The sequence below is a fragment of the Callospermophilus lateralis genome, chromosome 14 (assembly GCF_048772815.1).
Source record: "Callospermophilus lateralis isolate mCalLat2 chromosome 14, mCalLat2.hap1, whole genome shotgun sequence".
NCBI classification, from domain to species: domain Eukaryota; kingdom Metazoa; phylum Chordata; class Mammalia; order Rodentia; family Sciuridae; genus Callospermophilus; species Callospermophilus lateralis.
The window spans coordinates 91,680,172-91,695,051 of NC_135318.1; the positions used below are offsets into that span (position 1 = coordinate 91,680,172).

Consider the following 14,880-nt stretch of genomic DNA (forward strand, 5'->3'; position numbering starts at 1 on the left):
CAGTAATCAGCAATGAACCTCGAGTTACTAAGTTTAAATAAAATGATTCCTGATTCAGGAAGAGAGTTAAGGAAAATGAAAAATCTGGATACATCCAGGATATTTTCTTTACACTAAGCTCATTTGACTGTCTTTTTTTTTCCATCCCTGTTTCTCTCCCTTTGTGGTTATGAACAACTCTGGTGCTGGGCCTGATCCTCACTCCCACAGCTTTCTCCAGAAGGTCTGTTCTGCCCACATGGTCTGGTTATTGACTTACCCTCCCCTGGTAGATACTCACAAGCTTTTGGAACATTTTTAGGGCCCATGAGTGATTGCCTAGAGTTTTGTCTTTCCACTTGTATAAAAATAGTTGCATTTCTCAAAATCGAGTCCAGCTCTGTGCATATTATAGGTCTGAAAAAGAATGGTTGAATGAATGAATAAATTTGCTCTGCTAATGCCCAAGAGAATGAGGGACGCTCTAGATCAAGACTGTCCAACTCAAATGCCTCCAGGAACCAGGTGTACAAGACCAAATAGGGAGGAGGAAGACTACCAGGACACAGAGGGCAGGTGCCCACCTAGGGAGAAGCAGCTACAAATTCATCCCATGTGGAATGTGAATACAATGTTGTCAATCTTCCAAATTTTCACGAGAAGCCCCAAATTGGTATATTTATGTGAATTCTCTTTATATTATTGTAATATTATTTGTGGTGCTGGAGATGGAACCCAAGTCTGATGCATCTAGGTAAGCACTCTACCATTGAGGTATACCTTCAGACTAATCCTCCTTATTTTAAAATATTGGTAACCTACTCAAGTATTTGAAAAGCCTTCTGTGGACCAAAGAGAAGAGATCAACAAGACCTTGGGTTCCCTGTTTGAAACCCGTGATCTGTGTTCATCTTGCTTCTGTCTATCGGATGATCCCTTTCCCATCTCATGGAGAAATGGTATTCCTCAGTCATGCCTTTCTATAAAGTGCACACAGCAGCTACACTGGGCCTCCCATCAGTCTGCAGGATATCCTAGGGAGGTGTCCTCTTATCTATGACACTGTGGTGCCTTCTATGTATGTCTCCCAGCTTTTGGTTGAGCTTTGAAGAAAAAGTTACTTTGCTTTCATTCCCATCTTAACCACATGTTGAACTTCAAGTTCATTCAAAACTTGCATTTGGATGAATTTCTGCTTGTGTAAAAGCAAGGACAAATATTTTAACGCATTCTTGCTCAAAACGCTTTGAAAGATGGGACATGTGGCTCCTGGCACACTGGTCTTTCTGGGGTTTTCATACTCTGAGAATGTCCCTCCTTTGTGTGCCAGAAATGAGAACTGCAAAATTGATCCTCATGTGAAAATCGAATCTGTAGAAACTCCAGTAGCTAGCTTTTTAAAAATCAAATCACAGGAGACTTTCAAATGCATTGTTCTTTTGAAGACCCATCCCACAGCTATTTATCACTCAGAATTTCCATCTGTTTTCAATGATCTAGTTGATCAATGAAAGGTAGTTGTCCTTGGCAATTCTTCATAACAACATGGCGACCCAAAGTACACCTTTTTCTTTTTTTTTTTTTTTTTTAAAGTAGTGCTTCAGAGTTTCCTAGATCAGGATGCTGTTGCTGCAGAGCAACTGACAACATGTTTTAGCCCATATTTTCATGAATTTCATCTCAGATCGTTTTCCAAGTCACCGTGGTAGGCTTCTGATAGTCAACTTCAACTACTCTTGGAACTAAGGAGATGACCCTGTAGTTAATAGGCTTATGCTAACTTTTATATCTGTTTTTGAAATATCTTATATTTCTTTCACATGTTTTCATAATCTGACTATACAGCCAAGGATCGAGTTTCTCCTAAAAACATAAAATATTATAACCACATGTCTTCCAATCTGCAGAGACTTTGAGTTAAGGGAAAAGGATTGGGAAATGGTGAAAACCCTCTCCAATTAAATGAGCCCCAGGTACTGGGGGTCTTCTGATTTCTCAGGTATTCATCACCATATCCACACCTTGACCTCCACATGATGACTTAGCATGTAATACACATACTGAGGAGTGTGTGTGTGTGTGTGTGTGTGTGTGTGTGTGTGTGTGTGTGAAATCTCTGTGTCCATATACATATGTTCTCTCTGTCTCTCTCCTATTTGTGCATGTGCATGTCCTCTCTGTTGGGTCAAACCAATGAAGTTGCTCAAAAACGTTTGATCTCCTCTTAATGCTTCTTTAATTGTGGTCATTTGATGAATTCACTAGGGGAGAATGATAGTTTCCGAGGTTCACTTAAAATTTATGGGTTTTATTTTTTCATGGGTAAGATGAGTTTAGTCAGCACTTGAAATTTGCTAACAACTTTGGCTTCAGGAATATTGCAACAACCATAAAACAGTTGCTTTGGGGATATTAAAGTAATAAGAAAAGTAATTTAAAGTTGACTGTTATGATGGCCTGCACTGGTCTTTCATCAGTACAAGTGGTGTGCATATTCAATCCTCTCTGGGGACAGGAATAATTTCTGACATTTCTCTGATATCCTCGTCCACACATCCAACATGCACACATCCAGTAGCCACCCGTACTGAATTTGCTTATGGAATGAATGAAGCTAAGCCTTGCTGTGGCACCTGCTTCTGTTCCAATGAATTATATAAGACTAAATTAAAGAAATGAGGACCTATAACGCAGGTCTGAAGCCAATGAAGCAGTACTCCTGGCCTTGATCTTCAAGATCTGCCGTAACTAATGAAGCACATGGATAAGCTCTCATGGGAAATTACATTAGAGACCTAACACCGCTTGATTACGATTATTCAAAAAAAAAAAAAAAAAAACTCCAGGTATAAATCACCTTGAGAGAGAACTGATACATTGGGTGTATCTTGCTGAGGTCATTCATGATGAAGTAGAGCAGAGAGGCTTGGGCAGCTGCTGGCCGATAGTGCTCTCTGGCCTCGTTGATTTTTACTTCAGTCACCCTGGCTTCCTGGACCTGTTGAGAAAATAAATAGCAGGCCATTGTTCAAACTAAATAGGGCTTCCAGAGAATCAAGCTGATCTTTCTGTGTGCGTGGTGTGTGTCTGTGTATGGGGTGGAGTGAATGGAAATGGGAATAGTGGGAAGAAGTTGGAAAGGCCCTGTATCAAGCTTGAATGGAAGGACAGTATTCACAATCTTGCTCTCACAGACTGAGCTGTCGGTTCTCATAGTTAGGAAATATGCCAGCTTCTTAGCTCCGAAAAAATATATATATTGCTTTAAAATGAACTCCATGCCAAGCAGTGGAAGTCCATGGGAAGAAGCAAAATAATTTTCTTTAAAAAAAAAAAAAGTTTAATGAAATAGTGAATACATAAATTCACAAAGAAAACCTCTTTTAATGGAGTATTTTTATTTTCAGAAAATTTCTTATCACCGGTAAAAATAAGAAGAGAAACCTAAGCAACAGGAAGAGAGATTTCTTCAAGAACATGTCACTTAAATACGAACCTCAATGCTCTCTGCCCTCAGACTCCAAAATAGAATCAACTACTGATAACTTGTGAAAGTCCACAAGAAAAAGCAATGATCCCTATTAAAGAGGTTTTCACAAGAAGAAGAAGTGCTAACAAAGGGGACAGTTAGAAGGCCTCTTCCAATGAAGTGAACACCTCCTAAATCCCAGAAGGATTAGCACTCTGAGAAATGAAGATGACTGAACAACTTAAAACAGAAAGACAAATACTGCATATTCTCCCTCATTTCTGGAAGCTAAAAAAAAAAAAAAAAAACTGATCTCATAAACACTGGTCTTTAAAGTCTAGAAAGGACTGGGAAGGCAGACAGAACAAGTATGTCCTTGTTCCAGAACAAGTAGATATAAAAGAAGCATATAATAAGGTCATTACCAAAAGAACAGGCATATGTGAAAAAGAACTAACTAGACTTCTAAAAATAAGACAGTTATTTAAATTAAAAAACTGTACAGGTAAATATAAGAGGCTTGAGTTGAAAAGAAAGAAACAGACTGGAAGAGAGACCTAAAGAAATCATTACAAATGCAGCTCAGAAACGAAGGTAGAAAATATGTAAGTTTATGAGTCTTGGAAGATAGAATGAGAAGATTCAGACAGTCCTAGTAGGAAGAAGTAGAGAATAGAAAGAATGAAACAGAGACAATATTTGAAGTTGTTTTTTTTTGTTGTTGTTGTCCTTGTTGTACAAGGGATTGAACCCAGGGGTGCTCATTACGTTGCCCAGGCTGACCTCAAACTTCAGATCCTTTTGCCTCAGCCTCCTGAGTTGCACCATGATTTCTGACTGGAAGTTACTTTGGGAGCTATATTTGGAGTTAAGAATTTTCGAAAATTGATAAAAGGCTACAGTGCTTATCTTGAAGAAGCATATCAATCGTGAGTACAATGAATAAAAAAAATAAATTCTGACTGTGGTGAAATTCGGAAACATCAAAGAAGAAGGGAAACTATTAAAAGCAACTAAAAAAGACAAAGCTGAAAAGGAATAGCAATTAGACTGAAAGCAGATTCTCAGCAGCAACAAGACAACATTAGCTATATTATAAAACAATAACAGAAGTTGGGAGGGAATGATCAGAATTAAAGTACTCTCTAATCTTTATGCTGTTTGGCAAGAAGCAAATACATTGCTTAATTTTGGACTCTTTAAAAATATATTTTTAAAGTCACATATATTTTTACATATAAACAAAGCAAGGTTAATCCATAAAGTAAAATAAAGTGAATAGCTTTAAAATTAGGAAAGATCTATAGAAGTTACCATAGTCTCTATAGCAAGCAACATGGAGATTCCTCAAAAAACTAAAAATAGAATAACTAGATGATGCAGTAATCTACTACTGGGTATGTATCCAAAGGAAATGAAATCACATCAAAGAGATATTTGCACACTCATATTTATTGCAGCGCTATTTACAATAGCTAAACTATGGAGTCAACCAAAAAACAATGAACAAAAGAAATAATATTACATTTCCTGTGCTAGTTGGAAGACAGCAAGTGCTCAATAAATGTTCACTGGTTTTTACACAGCTGATTCATCCTCTGACCTACTCGTATGTGAGCTAGATTTCTCCTGCCCAGAGCAGAGGACTTTCTGCCATCATTGCTTTACAAACTCTTTGGTCCCCTCTGGAGAGGCAGAGGTCATAGATAAATGGCAATAAAAGCTGAGAGGCACATCCTCTGCTGAGCCAGGGTTAGACTATACCCTTCTTTTTTTGGGGATCATCACTCCAACCTGAGTGAAGAGCTGTTATCCCACAGGGGGTCTGATCTGGTTTATCTGCTCTGACCATTACTTTTCAAGTTTTCTACTTTGTCTCTACTTGGAAAAGTCTTTCATATTTGGAGAAACCCCAGTAAGTCAGCAATAAGCATATTCATTCCAAGGTTCACTGTTCCCGGGCACCGTTAAGATGTATGTGATATCTGAATCAGAATGAGTAATCACAACTGGTCTTCTGATCCCAGAGCAGGACTGGGATTGCAAAAGGGCCTATACAGGTTTGAGTGTCCGTTGGGAAAGGATGAGAGACTGGGCCTCTCTTCCTTATCAAGTCATCTTCTAGTTCTCTGCAAGGAGGAATAAAAACCTTCCAAATGTTGTGAAATGGATGAAGGAAACTATCTGCTCTAATTGTTTCCCAGGATGATAGAGAGTTTGAGAACTGAGTTTTCCTGCCCTGTCATTGAAGTTTTCTCATTAAAATCAGACTTGGGAGATTTTGCTAGTCCAGTGGGTTTTCTTAGGATGCAATCATGCCTGAATCTCAGAACTTTCACAGCAATGTGATTCCTTAGCTTCAGGGCCATTCCACAAACTATCTGAGGCATTCAGTTTGAAGTCTGATTCCCTGAACAGAAAGCCAGGACTGCACAGGGTTAAGTTTGTGGAGCCCAGATGTCAGAAGCATTTTCTAGAAAATGGAAACTGTAACACAGAAGTGGAGGTAGTCATTGCTTGGAAGAATGGTGGGAAGATGGAAATGCTATCTGTTACTCTTCTTTTTTTCAAAAAGTCAGACTGAGGGACTGAGCAGAGAAAAATCACAGGAGGACCCCAATGGGGGGCTGCCTCCCTGGACCATCTAGAATAAAGTTACCTTTCTTTCCACCTCAGCAGCAGTCTGCTTGGTGATCTCCAGATTCTCCACCAAAGCTGTTTCTCCCAGGAAGTTCCCAGATGCCGAGGAGAGGCGCGAGAGCAGATTGTCTTCTAATGTTTTGAGTGTGATTTTGAATCCATTTTGCTGTTTTGTGAGATCTGACTGCAAATAAGGAGGAAGAAAGAGTAAGGCAGAGATGCCCAGGGCATCCTATTGCTGGGGAGAGGTTTGAATTAAAAAAAAAAAAAATCATTCCTGGAGCCAGAGTCCCTGCCCTTCGAGACTGTAAAGTGGAGGCCAAGTAGTGGGGTGCTTGAGACCACAAGCAACAGGAGATGAGCAGATAAGTCAAAACCCAACAGTACCCTACACTGCTGCCCTCCATATCCACATGTGCAAATTCAACCCACCGTGGACCAAAAATATTTTAAAAAATTGTGTCTTTCGTGAACACATACAGGCTTTTTTTTCTTGCCATTATTTCCTAACAATACGGTATAAAAACTATTTGTACAGCATTGACCTTGCATTAGGTATTATGAGTAACCTAGAGATGACATAAAAGTACAGGGAGGTTGCAAGTGTGTTATATGCAAATACTATTAGACCAGTGGCTTGAAACTCAACTGGTCTTGGAATCAAGAGGGATCCTGAAACTCATCCTCCGCTCAGACAAAGGGCATGAGACTTGGGCTAATTTTTCTCTTTCCAGTGGGGTTAATATCAGTCCCTATTTGCGGGATGTTTGTGCTATCCTTAGCACAGTGTTGATATACTCAGTGTCACTAAATGTAATTGATTGCTGCGAATAGAGGGAAAGGTCAAGTTTTAGTTCTCTAGCTTGTCCTCTTTATCACCACTTTACTGCCCCCAAATGAACAGCTCTCCTATGCTTTGCTTGCATGAAACAAAACAAAACAGTAGAAACTCATCTTACCCAATTTAGTCAAGATCATTGCAAGAGCCTTCTCCAAGGCTGGAGAGAGACTGGCATCCAAGTGAATCCCACCACATTTTCCCCTTTCTGATGGTCAGGCTTCATATTCCAAGGGACTGGGCACCTTTTATTCCAGTTTTGGGAGCCAGGGAGTTAAGTTCAGGCAGCTCTAGCTCTTTTGTCCTCACGCAGCCTTTGGATCCATGGAAAGATCCAAAGGCTACATGTGGAGGCTTCAGCTGTGGCCACCCTGGTCTACCTCAGTCCTATCTCAAGACCAGAATTTGCTGCTCACTTGGCTGAGAATTCTCTGTGTCGAGCAGCTTTCGAGTTATTTAGGAATTAGTTCAAATGCCAGCTCCTCCTAGAACTCTTTTTGGTTACCACTATTTAAACTAGCCCCCTAGCTTTCTAGTATCACCCTGTTTTATTTTCTTCAAACTTCTCATCCCTGGAGACTATCATGCAAAGTGAAATAAGCCAATCCCCCCCAAAACCAAAGGTTGAATGTTTTTGCTGATATGTGGAAGCTAACCCATAATAATGAGATGGGGAGGGAGAAGAAGAGAAGTTCAGTAGATTAGATAAAGGGGAACCAAAGGAAGAGGGAATAGAAATAGGAAAGACAGTGGACTAAATCTAACATGATTTCATTATTACCCTACGTGCATATATGACTACATGACCCATGTGATTCTACGTGAGGTACAACCAGAAAGTGAGAAGTTATACTCTATTTATGTATGAGGTGTCAAAACGCATTCGACTGTTAAATAAACAAAAATAAATAAGTAAGTAAGTAAATAAATAAATAAAATTAACATGACTTTCCTATGAACACCTGTGAAAATACCTTAGAGAACCCCACCATCATGCCCACCCACAAGAATGGGGTCCGAATTAGAATAAGATATACCTCATGCTTGTATACTTTATCAAAATGGATTCTATGGTCATGTATAGCTAAGAAGAACTAATAAAATTAAAAAAATAAAGTACATTATGTGCATATACCAAAAAAAAAAATCCTTATCATCTGCTGAAATGATATCATGTCTTGGTTTACATTCTTATTTTGCATATACTTCTACTAGGCCATAAGCTCCATGTGGACAGTGCATGGTTTTCTGTGGTCACTGCTCTATCTTCTGTACCTATCACCTTGACTGTTATGCAGTTGGTGCTCCATCGGTGTTCAAAAAAATAAATGATCACAGAGGCAGAGTCCCAGGGAAAGCCTGAAATCAATCCCAGGAGCACTGTCATTTTAAACCCATGTAACCTAACCTAATCGCAATTCAAGAAAAGAGAAAAAAAGAGATATTCACCACAGACTGAGTTGTCTTTCCCCTAAATTCATAAATTGAATTGTCAAAGCCCTGGCTTCCTATGTGACTATATAGGAGACAGTGTTTCTAGGGAGGTGACTGAGGTTAAAGGAGGTCCTAAGAACTCTAGTCCTGTTCTGTTGGGATTAGTGCTCTTTTGGGGGAGATGCCGGAGAGCTTTTTCTTTCTCTCTCTATGCATGCACCAGAGGAGATCAGATGGGGGAGCACAGTGCACCGTGAGAAGGTGGCTGCCTACAAGTCAAGAGGAGAGTCCTCACCAGAAAAGACCATGGTGACACCCTCATCTCAGGCTTCCAGTGTCCAGAACTGTGGAACAGTAGATGGCTTTGCTAAAGCTACCCAGTCTATGGTGTGTTGTTATGGCACCCAGAGCTGACTGAGGCACAACCCTAGCGGGGTCGAACCCACTTCTGTTACCACTGCAGATTTGATTCCACTTAGGCTGGACATAAGCGTGTGAATGTATGGGATCAGAGTCCTGGGCCAGGCCCTGCTCTTGGCTGTAGGAGTGTCCCTTTTCCTGCCTGTCCTCTGCTTTAACTCACTATATCCTCTTTTTCCTAACTTGGTGTTTCTGGGTGGCTCTATGGGATTGGGTTTCTTCCACCATATCGCAGAGTTCACTTTCTTGGTAGCAAGGAGAGCAGCCCCAACCCCTACTCCCAGAGTAGGGTGCACTGCAGGATCTAGAGCAGAGCACCTCCCTTCCTTGGGGAACACCCCACGCACCTTCAGCTGCTCCAGATCTGGCCTCTCCATGCTGACCACGGCGGCCAGCAGCTGGTCCTCCAGGCCATCTCTGGTCACGGTGAAGTTGATCAAGGTGGCCTGAGCCTGCAGCTCAGGCTGGTAGTGAGGATTGGCCAGCTTGGTGTGAAGGATGAGCCGGAATTTGGGATTGTATTCACACTCTTTGTCTCCAATTTTAATGAATCTGGAACATACAGGCTCATGTGAAGGTGGGGTGATTTCCTGTGAGATTTTTTTTTTTCAAGATTACAGCCAACAATGTGGCTATATTCAGATGTACTTTTTCTAGGCATGTCTAGTGTGCACCCTTGGGTCCTTCTTTGCCGTAATTTAGGGTTTAGGTTTGGAAGGGAACTAATTTTCCCTTGGCCACCACTTTTGATATGTGCACTGTGCAACCCTAGAGAGAGCCATTCTGGTGGTGGTCAGTACAGATTAGGATATTATGGAAAAGCTCCAGCAGATGGCAGTAAAGTGTTTGGAGGAAGCAGCATCTTGTACTTTGCACAAAGGTGTTTTTAGGCTATGATAGGTCATACTTTTTTTTTTTTCTTTTCCTCATGGCCGACAGGAGAATGACTTTGATGGGTGAAAATAATTAAACACATAAATGAGCATGGAAAAGCAGCTTAGGGCCTGAGCAGTGGGTGAGACTTTTGCTACAGTTGGATACGGTTTGTCCCCCAAAAGTTCACAGGCCGGAAGTTTGTTCCCCTGTGTTATGATATTGATGTTAAGAGGCAGGACCGAGTGGAAGGAGGTAATTAGGTCACAGGGGTGGAAAGGGATTTATGCTGTTTCTCTGAAGTGGGTCAGGGCTGGTGGGAGTGGATAAGTTCTGAAGAGAGTAGGTTACAAGATGAATGAGCCTGGCTCCTCAATCAGTGTCTTGCTTCCTGTTTTGCCATAGGATCTCTCTGTCCTTCTTACATGTCCTCCTGCCATAGTGCCATCTACAATATTGTGATGTAACCAGAAGGCTCTCACCAGAGGTCTAAAGGATGGCGCTGCCTGATCATGGACTTTTAGCCTCAAAATTGTTGAGTTAAGCAAAAATTATTTTCTTTATAAACTATCCAGCCTCAGGTATTTTGTTATAGCAACAGAAAATGGACTAAGATCCTAAGTTGAGCATGCCTTCATGATAATTAACACTCCCTGTCTTAGTGAGGATGGCTTTTCTACTTCTTCTCATTTCCCTTGTGCATCATATCCTCTTTCTGCCCTATTCTTGCTAAGCCTGAATCCATAATGGCACTCAAGATGAAACTGAACTGTGAACCTGTGGGCGTGGGAGGGGGGTGCTGGAAATCAAACCCAAGGGCTTGATTGATTGCATATTCTAGGCAAGTGCTCTACCACTGAACTAAGCTAAGCAGGCCTCTGCTGGGAGACAGAAAGGTGTGCTGGCTCCAGGGAGCTACTTGACAAGAGCAGAGGAGAAGAGACTCTAGCAAGAGCAGACCTCTCCACATTTCTAACTGGGGTGGGGAACCAGCTCTTCACACAGGGGCAGCCACATGGCTTGAACCTTACCGCCCTTTCTTAATGACTTCTCTCCCCAGCAGAGGTCCCAGAACAGGATCAATGGACTCCTCCAGGTTTTCAATCAGCACCACGTCTCCAGTTTCCAGGGCACGCTCGATGGTTTGCAAGTAGCTGGGGGAGCAAGTCAGGCAGTGTGAGCCTGTGGCCAGGTGTGCACTCAGAGGCAATTTAATAAGACGACCGTGGCCTCCAAGGCACGGCAGTACACTTGGAGGAACAGCTATTTGAAACGTCTTTCGTGGCCCCATTTTTTCTCTATTTCAAGTGACATTTATGTAATTTTGTACATTTTTAGAAATAGGGAGAAATTGCAAAATACGAAAAAGATTATGGAAATTCATCATAACTATATTAGCAATGTGGCATTTACTGGGTGTAACTGGACATTCAGTGATCCTTTGGTAACTGTGGGTGTTCCAGACCCCTGTGGACACCAGAATCCGCAGGTGCTCAAGTCCCTTCTATAAAGTGATGTAATATTTGCATTTAACCTGGACACATCATTCTGTATACTTTCTACATACAATACCTAATACAAAGTAAATGCAATGTAAATCATTGTTACACTCTATTGTTTAGGGAATAATGACAAAGGAAAAAAAGTCTACATGTGTCCACTACAGGCACAGTGTTTTTCATGTATTTCTGCTGTGTGGTTGGTTGAATCTGCGGATTTCTGTCCTGCAGATACAGAGGGCTATGTTGTATTTTCAAATTTAGTTTTTATATGGCATCTTTATTGAATTCATATGGCATCTTTACTTTAAAACCCAGTTTTCATAAATAAAATATAGTTTAAACATTTCCCTGTGCTATTAAATATTCGCCCAAAGCAAATGTTAATGACTGGATATTAGACTTTTATTTATATAACTTAACTTATTTATCAATCAATCAATGAATATCTAGGTTACTTTTAGCTTTTCAGTGCTTTATAGCATTTAATAAACACATAAAAATGAATTTCCCCAAATCAATTTATAAGTTTGATGTAATTCCAGTTCAAACAGAACAAAAACATTTTACATAACTTGAGCAAAGATTTTGAAGTCATCATAAAGGAAAACAACAAGGCTAGTTAACAAAAATAAAATGATGAAAAAGAAAGGAGACTCATATTATCTAATGCTAAAATATTTTATATAACTTCAACAATACAGGTATGTAAAAAAAGTCCCCCCCCCCTCTCTCTCTCTCTCTCTCTTTCAATTGGGTATTGAACCCAAGGATGCTTTATCATTGAACTACTTCCCCAGTTTTTTTTCTTTTGATATAGGGTCTTACTAAATTGATGAAAGTCTCATTAAGTTGTTGAGTCTGATCTTGAACTTGGGGACAATCCTGCCTCAGCCTCCTGAGTCGCTGAGATTACAGGTATGCACCACCATACCCAGTCAAAAGAACTCTTAAAAGACAAGTATTGAAAAGTTAGCAAGTTAGCAATGTTTTTGAATGATAAATTATAGAAAGTATTATTTCTTTTCTCTTTTTCTTTTTTTTTTTTTTTTTGCAGTACTGGAGATTGAAACCCAGGTCCCACACCTGCTGGACAAGTGCTTCACCACACCACTAAGCTACATACATCCCAGCCCTTTTAACTTTAATTAATTAAGTAATGTGCTGGGAATTGAACCCAGGACTTTGTGCATAGTAGCTAGACAAGTGCTCTACCACGCAGCAACAATCACAGTCCTCTTTCCTTTTATCAGTAACTACTTCTCGCTACCTTTTCCACAATTATAATGCATTACTCTTGTAATGAGAAATACTACAATTAATGTGACTGAATTTATGACTAAATAATTTAAAAGCGAGGTCAGTAAGCTAGTATAGTATGAGACACATAAAAAGAACAAAAATGCTGTTTAATACAATAATGATACAGTAAAATGGCATTTCTAATTAATCGAGAAAAGGATGGAAAATGTAATAGGTTACATTGGGACAGCAGCTAACCACTTGGAAAATTAGTCTGCATCTCATTTAGGGAACTTAAAGTATGATTGGATTTCAGTGTAAAAAGAAAATTCACAGAAAACTAAAATATAATAAAATTTCTGGAGGAAAAAAAAAGACATTTTTCTAAAGATGATCCACAGAAGAAATGGGTGATAAGTCTGAACAAATAAAAGCAAAATTAAATGAACAATAGTATGTCAAATCTCACAAATAAAAAGCCTAGACAGGTTTTTCATTCACTTGACAAAAGAAGATTACACATTGTATGGATAATACAGCATTTGCATTCAAATAAAGTACAACAAATCTAAAAAATCATCCAACAGAAAAGTAGTCAATAGACATGAATGGAGAATTAATTGAACAAATATTTATTGAAGGCCAACAAAGTGTTAGGCAGTGTTTGTGGTAGTGGGGATGTAGCAATGAGCAACACCCCCCCACCACCACCTCCAAAAACAATTCCACTTCTATCTAAAATGCATTCTGTTGACTAGAAAGGGATATTTTAACCAAAGTTTGGGAAGAAGATTAAGGTTAGATTATTCTGTGACTGAAGATGTAGATAAAAATATATCATGTCATTCCTGGGTGTTCATTTGCTCTGTTTTACAATTATTATTTATAGTTCATGAGATTGAACCTAGGGACCCTCTACCAATGAATTACAACCCCAATACTTATATTGGACAGGGTCTTGTTAAGTTGCAGAGCCTGGCCTCAAATTTTCTAGCCTCCTGCTTCAGCCTCCTGAGTAACTGGGATTAAAGGTGTTTAACTGTTATTTTTAACATTACACATTAGGTGTAAACAATCCTGGGTGAACTAGACCTGTGGGAGAGCATGTTAGGGACACATGACTAGAGAAGCAAACCTCACCTCACTTGTGCTATGTTGGATAAATCTCAGGTCTCTCAGTGAGGATAACCTGGGTTCAAATATTGCCTCTATCACTTAAAAAAACAAAACAACTATTTAGTGGACTATCATATGCCACAAAACAACATTTTAGTCAGCAAGCGATTGCCTATATGACAGTGGTTCTGTAAGTTATGCCACCTAGTGACATCATACCTATCTCACTTTGTGTAAAAATGTTCCATGTCAAAAATCAATGAAATTGAAGAAAAAAAAAATTAAAAAAAATTTTAAATTAAAAATCAACAAAACAAAAAGTTGCTTCTTTGAAAACATAAATAAAAATGATAGATATTTAGCCAAGCTAACAAAGAGAAAGAGAGAGAAAACTCAAATTACTAAATTCATGATGAGAAAGGAAATATCACAACGGACACTATTGAAATACAAACAATGATCACAAACTGTTTTGAACATTTATACTCTAATAACATAGAGAATCTTGTAGCTCAGGAGGCTGAGATGAAAGTATCACAAGTTCAAAGACAGTCTCAGCAATGGTGAGGTGCTAAGCAACTCAGTGAGACCCTGTCTCTAAATAAAATACAAAATAGGGCCAGGGATGTGGCTCCGTGGTCGAGTGCCCCTCAATCCCCAGTACCAAGGGGGAAGAAAAAGAAATAAAAAGAAGAAAAAAAAAAGAAAAAAGAAAAAGAAAATCTTGAAGACTTTGACAAATTTTTAGAGACAAATGACTCACCAAAATTGAATCATGAGGACATAGAAAATTTAAACAGATCAGTTTCAAGCAATGGAATTGAAGATGCCATCAAAAGCCTGCCAACAAAGGAAAGCCCAGGGCCAGATGGATTCTCAGCTAAGTTCTACCAGACCTTCATAGAACTAACAACAGTCCTTCTCAAATTCCTCCATGAAATAGTAAAGGAAGGAACCTTGCCAAACTCGTTCTATGAAGGTAGTATCACCCTGATACCAAGACCAGACAAAGACACATCAAGGAAAGAAGACTTCAGGCCAATATCTCTGATGAACACAGATGCAAAAATTATTTTTTTTCCCAGTACTCTTTATTTATTTGTTCTTTTTAGTTACACATGACAGTAGAATGTATATATTATACATACATGAAGTACAACTTCCCATTCTTCTGGTTGTACATGATGTAAAAATTATATTGCTCATGTATTCATATAGGAACACACCAAAGTTATGTCTGATTCTTTCTACTAACTTTCCTATTCCCATCCCCCCACTTACCTCCATTCCCTTTAGTCTAATCAAAGTACTTCAATTCTTCCCTACCCACCACCCTTATTGTGAAGTAGCATTTGCATATCAGAGAGCAC

General features: G+C 39.5%; 1 protein-coding gene across 1 annotated transcript in view; it reads right to left on the reverse strand.

The window, feature by feature from the left end:
- Positions 1–14,880, reverse strand: part of LOC143637868 (dynein axonemal heavy chain 9-like) — a 76,076-nt gene that overhangs the window by 7,925 nt on the left and 53,271 nt on the right. Inside the window, exons 11-14 of the mRNA XM_077105174.1 lie at positions 10,685–10,807; positions 9,128–9,332; positions 6,108–6,272; positions 2,837–2,977 (exon numbers count right to left, since the gene is read on the reverse strand). Coding sequence (XP_076961289.1) covers positions 2,837–2,977; positions 6,108–6,272; positions 9,128–9,332; positions 10,685–10,807 — 634 coding nt within the window. The remainder of the gene's footprint in view (positions 1–2,836; positions 2,978–6,107; positions 6,273–9,127; positions 9,333–10,684; positions 10,808–14,880) is intronic.